Raw genomic sequence first — 12,839 nt, 5'->3', positions numbered from 1 at the left:
GGATACCCAGAAAGGGTCCTCCCGCCCGTCACCACGGAGAGGGGTGCTCAGGCTGTGCCCTATCAGGTGTCCCTGAGGGGAAGCAGCTGCAGGCACAGACCTCCCACAGGGAAAGAGGCTCATCCACTTGAGTGAAGGCTGCAGCAGGCCCGGGAGCTGAGGGGATGGGAGAGTGATGGGAGTGGCATATGTTGGGTGTGGAAACCTTTATTCAGTACAGGTGCTCATCTCAGATGAACTGCCCAGGTAAGAAGACTAAGAAAGTGAAGGCTGTAGAGCTCTGAATCCGGTGGAGTTGTAAACCATTCTTGAGAGGGTCACGCCTGAGTGCAGGTGAGCATTTCCTATGAGGCCACGGCTGTGGTCAGCCCTGAGCCAGCAGCTGGGCCCTGCAGCGCTCTCGCAGCTGGGTGATGGCTCGCATGGGCAGGTGTCCAGGCTCGGAGAAGACTTTCTGGAATAGGAACAGTATTGTTTGTGGACAAACAGGAGTGTAAATGGTCAGGCCGCTCCCGTGGGAGCCAGGGCCGGGGCCGTAGCAAGCTGCTGCCCCCGAGCCGAGAATGAACCAACGAGCAGGTTCTCTTGCAGCTTTTCTCAGGTGAGGGGATGGCCGCCCACCAGAGGGCCCTGTGCAGCCAGTGTGGCTTGGCAGTGGCGGTCGTCACCACCACCCCAGGGTGGCACAGCGGGCGCCCAGCCACCTGCTGCTCTGCCACGGGACCCACTGTGCTGCTGCCTCCGCGGCCACACCTGCATGAAGCCGTGACACTCCGTCACGAAGGGTCCCCTGGTGATCTGCCGGAAGCGCTCACACACTTCAGGGACGCTGGAAGCTTCCAGGATGAACGCCTGGTTCTCTTTGATGAGGGTCAGGGCCACGCGGAAGAGGATCTTGGAGCCCTCGTTGAACAGACAGTCCCAGATCCGGAGCACTGTCTGAGACAGGTGGAGCAGTAGGTCAGTGGAGCCCTTGCTCGGCCCCCGGCCCGCCCCAGGGCCACACACGGACTCGCCTCCACGGGCAGGACGTCCACAAACAGGCAGATGAGCCAGCGGGATGCCAGCAGGGTCCATGAGATGCCGTGCCGCTCCATGAGGGCTGCCACAGCCGGCATCTTGGTCCTCACGAGGGCGCCCAGCACCTCCTGGTCAGTCTTGAGGCCCAGCATGGCGGGGCTGTAGTAATCTACAGGGAGGGAGGGTGGGAGCACGTGTGGAGGCCTGGGCTGCGTGCCCGGGGCCGCATGGGAGTTGCTGCAGAGGGAGGAAGGGAGGGGCTCGGTGCAGCACGGTCTGCAGGGGCGCACTGTGACGCTCTGTGACAGGGCTCCCGGTGCTGGGTCGCAGGGAAAGGTGAGGGGCTTCGCAGAATCGTCAGCTGTCAGCCTCACCTCAGCTGGGACAGCACTGTGGCCCCTCCCTGCAGGGGTGGGGCAGATCCCCCAAATCATCAAGCACTGTTCCGGGTCTGATGTTCTGGGGACGTGCGCTTAGGGCAGACACCCAAGCCCGGGGGGCGGGCAGTTTGGCACAGAAACCCCACAAGGAGTAGCCAAAGACAGGACACCAGCGTCCCCCTGGGGGGTGGCTTCCCGGGGCCGGCTCCCCTGCACCATCCCACTCTGGGACGGTCTCGGGCACTGCCCCACCCACTGAGCACATCCAGCCTGAGCTGGAGCCTGGGCCTGGCTCGGCTTCCAGATCTGCCTCTCCATCCTGGTGCCCTCGTGGCTTTGGGCCCCACTTGGCTGTGCGGGGCCAGAGCCCGGCCTCCTCCTGCAGTGCCCGGTCTCGGTTGCTGAGCTCCTGGCCAGGCTGTTTTAGATGAATCCTGTGTAGTTTAGAGCCTCCCTGTTTCCTTCCTGTGTTCAGACATGCAGAGAGCAGGCTCAGAGGGCCCTCTGCTGCTGGAAAGCTGGACCGTGCAGGTGCTGGCCCCTAGCCGTGTCGGAAGGACGGCTGGCTCCTGGTGTCCGCACTGCAGCCCATCCTGCCCGTCCCCAGAGGCTATGGCTGAACCCGCACCCCGACCCCAGCTTCCTAGGACTTGGAAGCCCTGGTAGTGGGCAAGCATGTGCACAGAAGGAAGGATGGGACCGTCCTCTGTCAGGCCACACGGTGGCCCCAGAAGTATGTCTGTCCCTCTAGTGCCCCGACACATCACGTCTCAGGATCCCTCTCCCCCAGTCAGCCACAGCAGCGCCCCCCTGGGTCCGCCCTGATGTCTGACCATACTCATGGCCCTGAGCCTCAGCTGCAGACCTTAACTCAGACCACAGGCCCTCTGCGGCGTGGCGGCATTTCTGCAAGGGCCACTGGGATGGGACGTCCACATACCGGGCAGTATTCTCCCCACTAGGGCGTCCAGGAGCCAGAATGCCTCTTCCTCGTTCTTCGTAATAAGAATCAGGTAGCCTGCCACGAAGTTCATTCCCTGAGTCGGAGCGAGAGTCCCAGTGAGCCCTGGCGGCAGTGGCTGCTCCTGGAAATCCTCCAGCTGGGGGCTCTCTCCTGTCAGGACAGCTGCACCTTGGCTACCCCTGACACAGGCCCAGCCCTGAGGACGGGACTCCCGCCTGCAGCAAAAGCCCTGGACGGGCAGATGGACGCACAGGCCCAGCCTCAGGAAGCACTCAGACACACGCATGTGCACATGCCCTCCGACTCACGGGTATGGAAACACGCAGGCCGCTCTACACGTGTGTGCTCTTACCCGTACACACAGGCTCCCCTTATGCACTCACCCCTGCCCGACCGGGCCTACCTGGCAGTAGCCCACACGTTGGTCATGGTGCCCGTAGGCCAAAAGCACGTTGAACAGAGTTTTCTGCAGACAGGGCTCGGCGCTGCTCTGGAAGCGGATGTTGTCCGGGAAGGTCCTATTCATATCTGCCGGGTCGTGACGCTGTCACGCACAGGCGCGTGCCCAGGGTCCCGGGTGATTTCCGTAGGCCGCTCGTGCATCCCAGCCAAGGTGACCCACCCTCTGCTCTGGCCAGAGGGTGCCCGATAGCTCCTACTTCCTCCCCGTGCACCCTGGCAGAAGCTAAACCAGCACAGCAGGAAGGTGACACTCCACACCTGGGGCCTCCCGTCAGCCTGGGGCCCTGGTGAGCCCGCTGGCCCTGCCAGGCAGGGGCGCACGTTCCCTGCTCTCCCCTCCCCCTCCAAGGACAGCCTGAGCGGGGCGCCACGGAGGCAGCTGCAGGCACAAGCTGGGGCCACGGCCCCTCCAGACCAGCCCTGCAAAGAGCCCGCGACCCGCCTAGCCCAAGCCTCTGAGGCCATGTGTCCTTGCTGCCTCTCCACTGCTCCTCAGAAACTGGACACCCGGACAGCTGAGTCTCTGGCTAAAGGCCCACACTGCAGCCCCGCCGGCGCCGCCCAGAAGCAGCTGGCACCCTGACTGGCAAGTGTGGGCTGCCTCCCCTGTCCCCCCGCCCCACCCCTCGGATGGCGTCAGCGCTCGCCCTCTACCTTCCGGTGTGGCTGCCCTGCCCATTCCCAGGGGACCAGAGGGGACTAGGACCATCACCTGTCCTGATGGCCTCCTCCAGGCTGTCATTCGTTGCTCCCTGCAGGAGCTGATGGTAGTAGCCCGGGTTCCGGTCCATCTGGGCCTGGGCTCCACTCACCGCCATCCACACTCGGGCCCGGAGCTCCAGGGGGATGCCCTTCCGGATGTAGCGCTTCACTGTGTGTGGGGGGGCGGGCAGCGTGAGGCCACATCCCACACCCTGTGCCACTCCCCTGGCCCCCTATGTCCCACCAGGGAGGGGGCTCCTGCCCAGCCTGCGCGACCAGGCACACCCAGCAGAGCGCATGGGGAAAGGGACCATGGGGAAGTCCTGAGCGGGGAAGGCCGCCTGGCCCTGGAAGTGAGCAGCGGCCAGAGGGGCCGGAGCAGGTCAGGACAGACCAAGCAGACTCAGGCACGAGTGCGGGGTGACAAAGCAGACCAGGCTGGTCAGTGTTTAGAAAGGGCTCCGGCTGTGGGCAGGAGAGGGACAGAGAGGCCGAGCGAGGCTGAGCTGAGGAAGGACACCTGGGGGCAACGATAAACTGAGGAAAGCAGCGGAACTGCATGCGTGGTGGCCAGAGACGCGGGTTCGTGACCAGGCCTGCTGGACGGGGGGAGCATGCCACCGGGCCCACATTTCCTCACAGGCCAAGGGCAGAGCTTGGTGGTCTCCCTCCTGCTCTGTCAGAAACACCGCATGGTATAGGGCACATTCACTGGGAAAAGCGGGAGCACGCGCAGAGATACCTGTGGCCTCAGTCTCAGGGAGCGTCCAGCCAAGTCCAGCCCCAAGGCCGCCAGCACCGACAGCCCCGTGGGGAGCGGCCAGGAGGGCAGAAAGCTGCAGAAACCTAGTTTCTACACATGCTGCCCTGCCCTGCTCAGTAAAGATCAACATCATCTCCCTTTCGGTGACGAGAGAAACTGCACAGATCTAACCGAGGCTCGGCAGGATCCAAACGCAAAGGAACCCAGTGGAGCCACGAGGCCAAGCCATGTTCTGTGTCCACCAGAAGAGCCAGCACTGCCAGCTCCCGCCCACGGATGAAGGAAGCCCATGCAGTTCCTCCAGCTAACGCAGCAAGACCACAGGCTGAGGGGACGGCGCAGAGGCAGAAAGCCAGGGCCCAGACGCAGGTGCACGGGAGGGAGGCAGAGGCCCACCCAGGCTTCCTGTGGGGACCCAGGGTTCGAGTGAAAAGTCATACATCACAGACTGACATACCCTACCACATCCCCAGCGCAGCTGTCAGGCACTGCATGCCACAGCCGGTCACAGCTGAAGTACCTGCCACGGCGCAGCCCTCCGACTGTCGTGTCACAGTCGGACACATCCTGTCAAGACTGCCATGTGTCACAGTCAGACATGCCCGGTGCCAGTGCAACATGCCCAGCCTCAGAGAGAAGGTGCTGTCTCAAGCATGCACCGAGGCTCCTTACCACAGGCTGGGACTGCTCGGGGCCGGGCGGGGGCGGGGCTGGAGTGGAGCGGGGACTGGGTTCTGGCTTGAGGAGGGAGAGCCAGACTGCTCGGGTCACAGAACTGCACCAACGTCGGTCTCCGCTTCAGCTTAGAAAACCCATCGGAGGGGCCGGGGAGCACACAGGGGAGGCAGCCACCTCGCCCGTGGCTGGTCCTGGTTCAATTCCTGGTACCAAGTCCCTCCTGAGCACAGAGCAGGAATATCCCCTCAGCCCCACCAGCTGTGGCCCCAAACCCCAAAATAAATTATTTTAAAAGGAGAAGGGATGGGGCTGCAGTGCTAGAACACTGCATGAGAGAGGTCCAACAGGGCTAGGCCCCAGCACCCTACCCCACCCAAGCACCACCAGGAGTAAGCCCTGAGCGTGACTAGGGGAAGGGAGGGAGCGAGGGAGGGAAGCAAGGAGGGAAGAAAGGGAGGAGGGAAGAAAGGAAGGAGGGAGGGAAGAAAGGAAGGGAGGAGGGAAGAACAGAAGGTGGAAAGGGCGGGAGTGGGAGCCGTCCCTATGTGCTGCTGCACCCAGGGCGTGGCCCCTATCCCGCCTGGCCATGCGGCCTGAAGAACTGGACTCCCACTGTTGCTGGTGGCCTCTGGCGACCACACGGGCCCCTTCGGGATGCACCCCCATTTCCTGCGAGAACGCCAGTGCATGGTCCAAGGTGAGCTGGCCGGGGCCCCAAGCCTCGAGGAAGGTGTTCGCTACCACTCTTGTGCCAGCGTCAGGTGCGACCAGCATGAGTGAGCCAGGGAAATGCCACGTGGAGGAGAAAGCTGTCACCCAACTAAACCAGCTACATCTCAGGCAGCAGGGACGGCCGCGGAAGAACAGCAGACCACGGCTGGGAGACTGTGACAGGGTCCCCTGGAAGGAAGTGGGACGGGCCCCGGACAAGGAGCCGGCAGGAGCAACCCGCCGCTGGGAAGGAATATGCACTCAGCAGCCAGGAGTGCTGTGCCCTGGGCCGGCCAGGCCTCGGGTGGTCAGGGCGTGAGCGCTGACCTTCCTTAGGCCAGGCCTATGTTCACACAGGCTCATACATGAGCACAGTGTGTGTGCGCAGGACACGTGTACATGTGTGCTGTGTGCAGAACTGAGCCATCTCTGATCCCTGTTCAGTTCTTTATTCGCAGGTGTATTGTCTTGCTGTACACATGACCACACGTGTGCACAATGACATGTATGTAGTGTACATGCCCGGATACACGTGCACAACTACATACATGACTACACTTGTGGGTGCCTGCAGCTGTGTCTGTGCATGAATATGTACACGTATATATGGCTACATATATGCACCTGGTGGGAATGACTGCAGGTGTGCTTGTGTAGCATGTGCACATATATGTCCGCTAAGTGTGCTGCAGTGAGCATGGTAATGTGTGTACATGTGTACACATGCACTATATGGCCGAGTGGACACATACAATCACATGTGTGTGCATGTACGTGTCTTTACAGCTCACCACCACCTGGGGCCAGAGAGAGACAATGTCCTTCTGTGCCTCCCAGCAAGAGTCGGACCTGGATTGAGGGCAAAGGCCTCAGGTCAGCCCAAGGCCCAGGAAGCCTCAGGGAGGGGCAAAGGCTGAAAGGCGGCGCTGGTCCCCCGCACATGCCTAGGGGCACGTCCCTGCAGGGGGCACACCCCCCCCCTCGGCGGGCGGGCGCACCTGGGCGATCTAGACCTGGCCCTTCCCGCGAGTCCGCACCCTCCGGGCAGGGGGCTGCCGGCCAGAGGGCGGGACTCACCCGCCCCGCACCACCCCTGGAGGTGTACCGGGCCCGGGCGCGGGCGCCCAGCTGGGGAGGGGCCGGGTCCCCGTCGCAGCGCGCGCGAACTCACAGCTGCGCCGCTCCGAGGGTCCGAGGGTCCCTCCCCTGGGGCCGGGCCGGGGGCGCGGACTGACCCGTGAGGCTCCTCTGGAGGCGGCCGCCGCCCTGCAGCAGCCGGGCCCACTTGACGGCCCGGCGGGCGAGGACCCCCAGGTAGGCGGCCAGGAAGTTCTCGTAGGCGGCGTGGTCGAAGTCCGCCGGCCGCTCGAAGCCGTACGCGTCCACCCTGCGGCACAGCGCGTCGTGGGGCGGACCCCGCGCGGACCCCGGGCCGCGCCCCCCGACCCGGGCCCCCGCCCCCGCCCCCGCGCCCCCCGCCCCGGGCCCCCGCGCGGAACCCCGCCCCCCGCGCCTCCGACCACTGGCACCCCCACACCTGCGCCCCCCGCCCCGCCTCTGCGCCCCGGCCGCACCCGCCCCTGCGCCCCCCCGCCCCGCCCCTGCGCCCCGGCCGCACCCGCCCCTGCGCCCCCCGCCCAGCCCCTGCGCCCCGGCCGCACCCGCACCTGCGCCCCTCGCCGAGCTCCATGCCTGCCGCCGCGCTGGTCCTCCGGGGGCCGGACTGGGCCTGGCCGAGCCGGGCCGGCCCGGGCGGGGCGGGGCCGGGGGAGGGGCGCGGGCGGGGGCGAAGGTCGCGGCCCGCGCGGCCTCACCTGGCGGGGGCGGCGCCGCCTCGGCGGTCAGCGTGGCACGGGCGCGCCTGGCCGTGGGGGCGCGGCGCGCGCGGGGCGGAGGAGCGGGCCGGGGTCAGCCGCGCGCGTGGGGGGCGGAACACACCGGCCGCCGCAGACGCGGGTCGGGGGGCGCCCCAGGGAGCGGAGGCCCCCCGGCCAGTGCGTCCCGGCCATTCCCGGGGCTCCTGCGCGGCCGCACCCCCGCCCCCGGGCTCGGGGACCCCACGGCGGACTCGGAGCCCGGGCGGGGGCCTGTGAACGCCCGCGTCTCCCCGCCCTGCCCCGTCTGAGCCGAGCCCGAGGCCGGGCGGGGGGACACCCGCGCCGACCCCCAGCGCTGTGTGCCCGGGTCGTCCAGCCTGCAGCAGAGGAGTGCCCACCGGCCCAGGGGGTTCCTGCCGAGTGCGGGCCCCCGGGCGGGCATGTGCCGTGCGCACCCGGCCGTGTGTGCAGCCTCACACTCCCCCTCGGACGCGTGCCCTCGGGCACACGTGCGCACACACGGTGCGGCGCTGGGCGCACACCCGGGCAGGTGCAGACACGGGCTGCCCACCCGGCCGGGCCACCCGGTTGACCAGCGCCCCGAGAGCCCGCAGTGCCCTCTGGTGGCCGCACTGGGCACTGCCGCGGCCAGAAGGTCTCCCTGGGGGCCGCGGTGTCGCGGCGCGAGCCCCAGGGACGCCCGCGCGGCGCTTCGCCCCCAGACTTGCATGAGGGTGGCGGCGCGGGACAGGCGCCGCCCCGCGCGGCTGACCCTGAGCGCGGGTGCGGGGAGGAGGATGCCGGGCCCGCCTCGAGCTGTCCCGTCCGTCCGCCGGGCACGGGGCCTCGCCCACTCAGACGTCCTTCAGGTCGGCCCCACTCAGCGTGCGGTGCATGCGTGTGCGTGTGCGCGCGCGTCCGTGCATGTGTGGACGTGCGTGTGCACGCGCGCGTGTGCGTCCGTGCATGTGCGCGTGTTTCTGTGCGTGTGCTCACACATATGCAGAGGTGTGTGTTTGCGCATGCGTGCATCCGTGCGTGCGTGCACGCGTCCGCCTGGTGGGGGCGGCCCCGTGCCCCTCAGCGCGCCCGTGGGCCGCTGTCTGGCGGGCGGCTGCTGTGCGCCGAGCACCCGCGTGGACGGTCCTTCTCCTTGGGACGCCCCAGGCGGCCCGGGTGGACCCTGGGCGGTGACCAGCACTGCGCGTCGAGGCAAGTGCGCGGGCGGGGGCGGGAAGGCGCTTCTCTGCTCTGGGCCCGGGGAGGGCGGGGTCGGCCCCCGAGGACCCCGGGCCGCACCGTCCGCCTGCCACGCTCCCGCGCTCTCTGCTCAGCCCCGGGGCGGACCCGGAGGTCAGCCGTCCCGAGGTGAAGCCCTGAGGTGAGAGTCCTGCAGGAGGGACTGACTGACCTGAGGCGGCAGTGCTGCAGGAGGGCGGAGCTGACCTGAGGTGGCACCCGCTAGAGAGGGTGACTGTCCCAAGGTGAGCCAGACAGGAGGGGTGACCGTCATGAGACGACGCCCCTCAGGAGGTCGTGACCATCCTGAGGTAACTGCCCTGCAGAGGGTCATGGCTCCCGAAGTAACACCCCTATCGAGGAGGTTGGCCATCCTGAGATGATCCTCCATAGGAGGGGGAGACTGGCCTGAGGTGAAATCTTCCAGTAGGGGCTGACCCTCTGAGGTGACAGTCCTGTAGGAGAGTGTGACCACCCTGAGGTGAAGCCCTTCAGGAGAGGGTGGCCACCCTGAGCTGACAGTCCTGGGGTGATGTCGCTGCAGGTCGGAGGGACTATTCTGAGGTGGTAGTCGTGCTGAAGGTGATGACCGTATCCTGTGGTGACATTCCTGGAGGAGGGGGAGACTGTCCTGAGGTTATAGTCCTGCCAGAGAGGGTGACCATCATGAGGAAACAGGCTTGTAGGAGGGTGTGACTGTCCTGAGGTGATGTCCCTGCAGGAGGGATGACTGTCCTGGGCGATGCCCCTTGTTTAGGGACATGACACCATCTGTCACTTCACATGAGCCCTCAGCGCCTGACTGACGGTTGCTCTGGGCCCAGCACTAGGCAGCCATCCCGCTGGGCACCACGCTTAGTAGTTTCGGGGTTGTTGTTCCCGGGATCCTTATTTGGGAATGCAGCGAGACCCACCTGCCCGGCGCCCGCCAGCCTCCGGACTCCAGGACTTGCTGTCCCTCTGTCTCGGGATCCCTCGGATTTCTGCCATTCTTTCCGACTCCTGTAATAAGACACGGGGCTCTGTCAGCATAGACGCCGTCCTTAAAAATAGCAGCACCCGGGCATCACCTCCCCGCTCTGCCAGGAAGGGTCACTGTGCCTCCCTGGGCGGCCCCACTGGCTCCAGTCCCTAAGAGCCAGGACTGGACCAGGAGCGGCCCACAGGGACGCAGCCGGAAGCACCGTCTTGCAGGCCACACCTGCACAGAGACCTGCCCGTCTAGTAGGGTGGCAGAGGCAGCCCTGTCCTGGCCCGGAGGACCCCCACCCCAGAACACCAGTCAGAACCCTGTGACTGCTTGTCACACGTGCTGATTTGTCACACCTAGCGATGGTCACACACAAGGGGAGGTCACACAGTGAGGATCACACATGATGGTTTCATAAGGTGATGGTCACACATGGTGACTGTCACCCGGTGTAGGCCACACATGGTGATGGCCACACATAGCGAGGATAGTCACGCAGTGATGGTCACACGGTGACGGTCACACACTACGATAGTCAAATGGGATGGCCACACACGGTGATCATCACATGGTGATTGGGACATGGTGAAGGTCCACACAGCGATGGTCACACATGGTGATGACCGCACATCGTGATGGTCACACAGCAAGTTGGGATCTCTGAGGGATGACCTGCCATGCCAGGGACAGTGACCCCGCCTGTGAGAGGCATGTGCCCTGGGGGGCCCAGACTTCACCTACCCAGCTGGCTTCCAGCACCCGGCACATGTCTTATGGGAGAACCCCCCCTTCCTGATCTTGCTCACGTTTGCAGCAGAGGGTCCCTCAGGCCTCCAGCCTGTAGCCCTGTCCAGCTGGGCCACGCTCAGGAGACATGACGTGGGGAGCGGAAGAGTAGCCGCCGTACCGGGCTTTGTCACAGTGCCGCTCAGAGCACTGTTCCCCGAGACAGCCACATGCGAGCTCTCGGGTACCCGCCCACAGCCTGTGTCCCCCCCGGCTCTCGGGTACCCGCCCACAGCCTGTGTCCCCCTGAGCTCTCGGGGACCTGCCCACAGCCTGTGTCCCCCCGATGCTCCCCAGGCTCTCGGGGACCCCTGCCACAGCCTGTGTCCCCCCGGTGCCCCTGGGCTCTCGGGGACCCCCACCACAGCCTGTGTCCCCCCGGTGCCCCTGGGCTCTCGGGGACCCCCACCCACAGCCTGTGTCCCTCCGGTGCCCCCCATGCCCCGCCCACAGCCTGTGTCCCCCCCGGTGCCCCCTGTGCCCCCTGGGCTTTCGGGGACCCGCCCACAGCCTGTGTCCCCCCGGTGCCCCTGGGCTCTTGGGGACCCCCACCCACAGCCTGTGTCCCTCCGGTGCCCCCTGTGCCCCGCCCACAGCCTGTGTCCATAGGGGACCCCCGCCACAGCCTGTGTCCCCCCAGTGCCCCCTGTGCCCCCTGGGCTCTCGGGGACCCCCACCACAGCCTGTGTCCCCCTGGTGCCCCCCGGGCTCTCGGGGACCCGCCCACAGCCTGTGTCCCCCCGTACCCCCCGGGCTCTCGGGGACCCGCCCACAGCCTGTGTCCCCCCGTGCCCCCTGGGCTCTCGGGGACCCACCCACAGCCTGTGTCCCCCTGGTGCCCCCCGGGCTCTCGGGGACCCCCGCCCACAGCCTGTGTCCCCCGTGCCCCCCGGGCTCTCGGGGACCCCCGCCACAGCCTGTCTGCATGTCCCCTACCGGAAGCCCACACGTGTGTAGACAGGAGCGGGCTCAGCACACAGGGGCTTTATTTCTCCTCGACTGAGGTGCTCGGGAGAGCGATGGGGACACGGGGGTCTGGCGCAGGTCCTGCTGCGTAGAGGGCTGGGACGGGACGGCTACAGGGTGCGGCCCCCCGGGCGAGGCCTCATTTGGGGGGCTGGGGGGTGTTGGTGGCCCTGACTCCCAGGGGCCTGAAGGACTGCTCAAAGGCGCTCTGGTCGCGGAAGCTCTGAGCCCTGTACTTGGCAGGGGCCGCCGGCCTGGCCCGCTCTCCCCTCTCCCTCGTGTCTCTCCCGGCCGTCCCGGTGCCGGGGGCTGCACGGCCAGCACCCTCGGGCGCGGGCTCCCTGGGGCCCTCGGGCCAGCCCTCCCCTGAGGAAGGTGGCGTCCGGGACTCTCTGGGCCTTCCTCCTGCAGTGGAAGCGGCTGCTGCGTCCCGGGGTGCCTCCCTGCCCGCCTTGGCCTCCTTGGCGGGTCCCCAGGTGGGGGCCTGGGCAGGGCCCGGAACCTGGACCTGGGGGACTCCCGAGTCCAAGGGTGGGCTGTGGGCCTCCGCCCCGGGGCTGTGCTGTCCCGAGGGTCCTGGCCCGCGCTCACCCTCCGGAGGCTTCTCCCCAGTGGTCCGCGGGCGGGGGGGTGGCCTCAGAGTGTCCTGGCAGTCGCCAATCTCGGGGAGCGCCCTGTCAGCCCACGGCTCCGCGGCTGTTGAGGGTCCCAGGGGCAGCTGGCAGGGGGCCGTGGAGACCCCAGGGGAAGGCAGAGCCTGAGCATCGGCAGGTGACCAGACCTGGGTGCGGAGGTGTTGCGGGCTCCCTGGCTCAGTGCTCACTGCACACTCACCAGTGATGTCCACTCGGGGCTCTGCTTGCCCTTCCAGGGTGCCCGCGGCTTCCTTTGGGGGCGCATTTGGGGTGTCTGGGGCTGGAGGCTGCTGCCGAGCCACGTGTCGACCCAGCTGTGAGGGCTCTCGGGGGGCGGGGGGCCGGCAGCTGTGGTCGGGAGCAGGGGTCTCTCCCCGGAGCACGTGGCCCGCACTGTGCCCCCCGGGGCCCCGGGCGCCCTTCCCTCCTGCCTGGCTGTCTGGGGGGCTCTGGGTGCTGCCTGGTGCTGGCGTGCTGTGGCCGGGGGCACCCCCTGCAGTGGCCGGTGCCTGCCCCCCCGAGGGCCTGACCTCACAGGGCACGCAGCCCTCCGCCTCCTGCTCCGGTGCGACACGGCAGCCGGCCAGGGCGCTGTGTGCAGACGGGGCCTCCACCCCCGCCCTGGCCAGTGGCAGGACCTGGAGCCCGGCCAGGGGCCTCTGCACAGGCCTCGGTCCCTGCGGGCTACCAGGGTCAGCACGGCCGTGTCCTCTGCACGGGAGGTCGGAGGCCTCGCCACGCAGCGG

General features: G+C 67.1%; 1 protein-coding gene across 1 annotated transcript; it reads right to left on the bottom strand.

Annotated features, from left to right (window-relative positions):
* Positions 1 to 229: 229 nt before the first annotated feature.
* GRTP1 (growth hormone regulated TBC protein 1) lies at positions 230 to 7,428 on the bottom strand. Its single transcript, XM_055118037.1, has 8 exons — positions 7,348 to 7,428; positions 6,916 to 7,067; positions 3,539 to 3,697; positions 2,768 to 2,892; positions 2,341 to 2,437; positions 1,017 to 1,189; positions 754 to 939; positions 230 to 454 (listed from the first exon to the last, which is right to left on the bottom strand). The coding sequence occupies exons 1-8, from the start codon at positions 7,368 to 7,370 to the stop codon at positions 365 to 367; spliced, it is 1,005 nt and encodes a 334-aa protein (XP_054974012.1). The 5' UTR covers positions 7,371 to 7,428; the 3' UTR covers positions 230 to 364.
* Positions 7,429 to 12,839: the final 5,411 nt, after the last annotated feature.

Source organism: Sorex araneus, chromosome 1 (assembly GCF_027595985.1).
Source record: "Sorex araneus isolate mSorAra2 chromosome 1, mSorAra2.pri, whole genome shotgun sequence".
Classification (NCBI taxonomy): Eukaryota; Metazoa; Chordata; class Mammalia; order Eulipotyphla; family Soricidae; genus Sorex; species Sorex araneus.
Note: the sequence above shows the minus strand (reverse complement) of the source record. Positions and strands in the feature narration are given on the sequence as shown.

What these genes read in the sequence shown, in the direction of transcription:
- GRTP1 (XM_055118037.1), bottom strand. Translation starts at nt 7,370, where the DNA reads ATGGAGCTCGGCGAGGGGCGCAG. An exon ending in CCTCCAGAGGAGCCTCACGG is followed by an intron (nt 3,698 to 6,915) that starts GTCAGTCCGCGC and finishes CCCCACACACAG; the next exon opens with TGAAGCGCTACATCCGGAAG. An exon ending in AACGTGTGGGCTACTGCCAG is followed by an intron (nt 2,438 to 2,767) that starts GTAGGCCCGGTC and finishes GCTCCGACTCAG; the next exon opens with GGAATGAACTTCGTGGCAGG.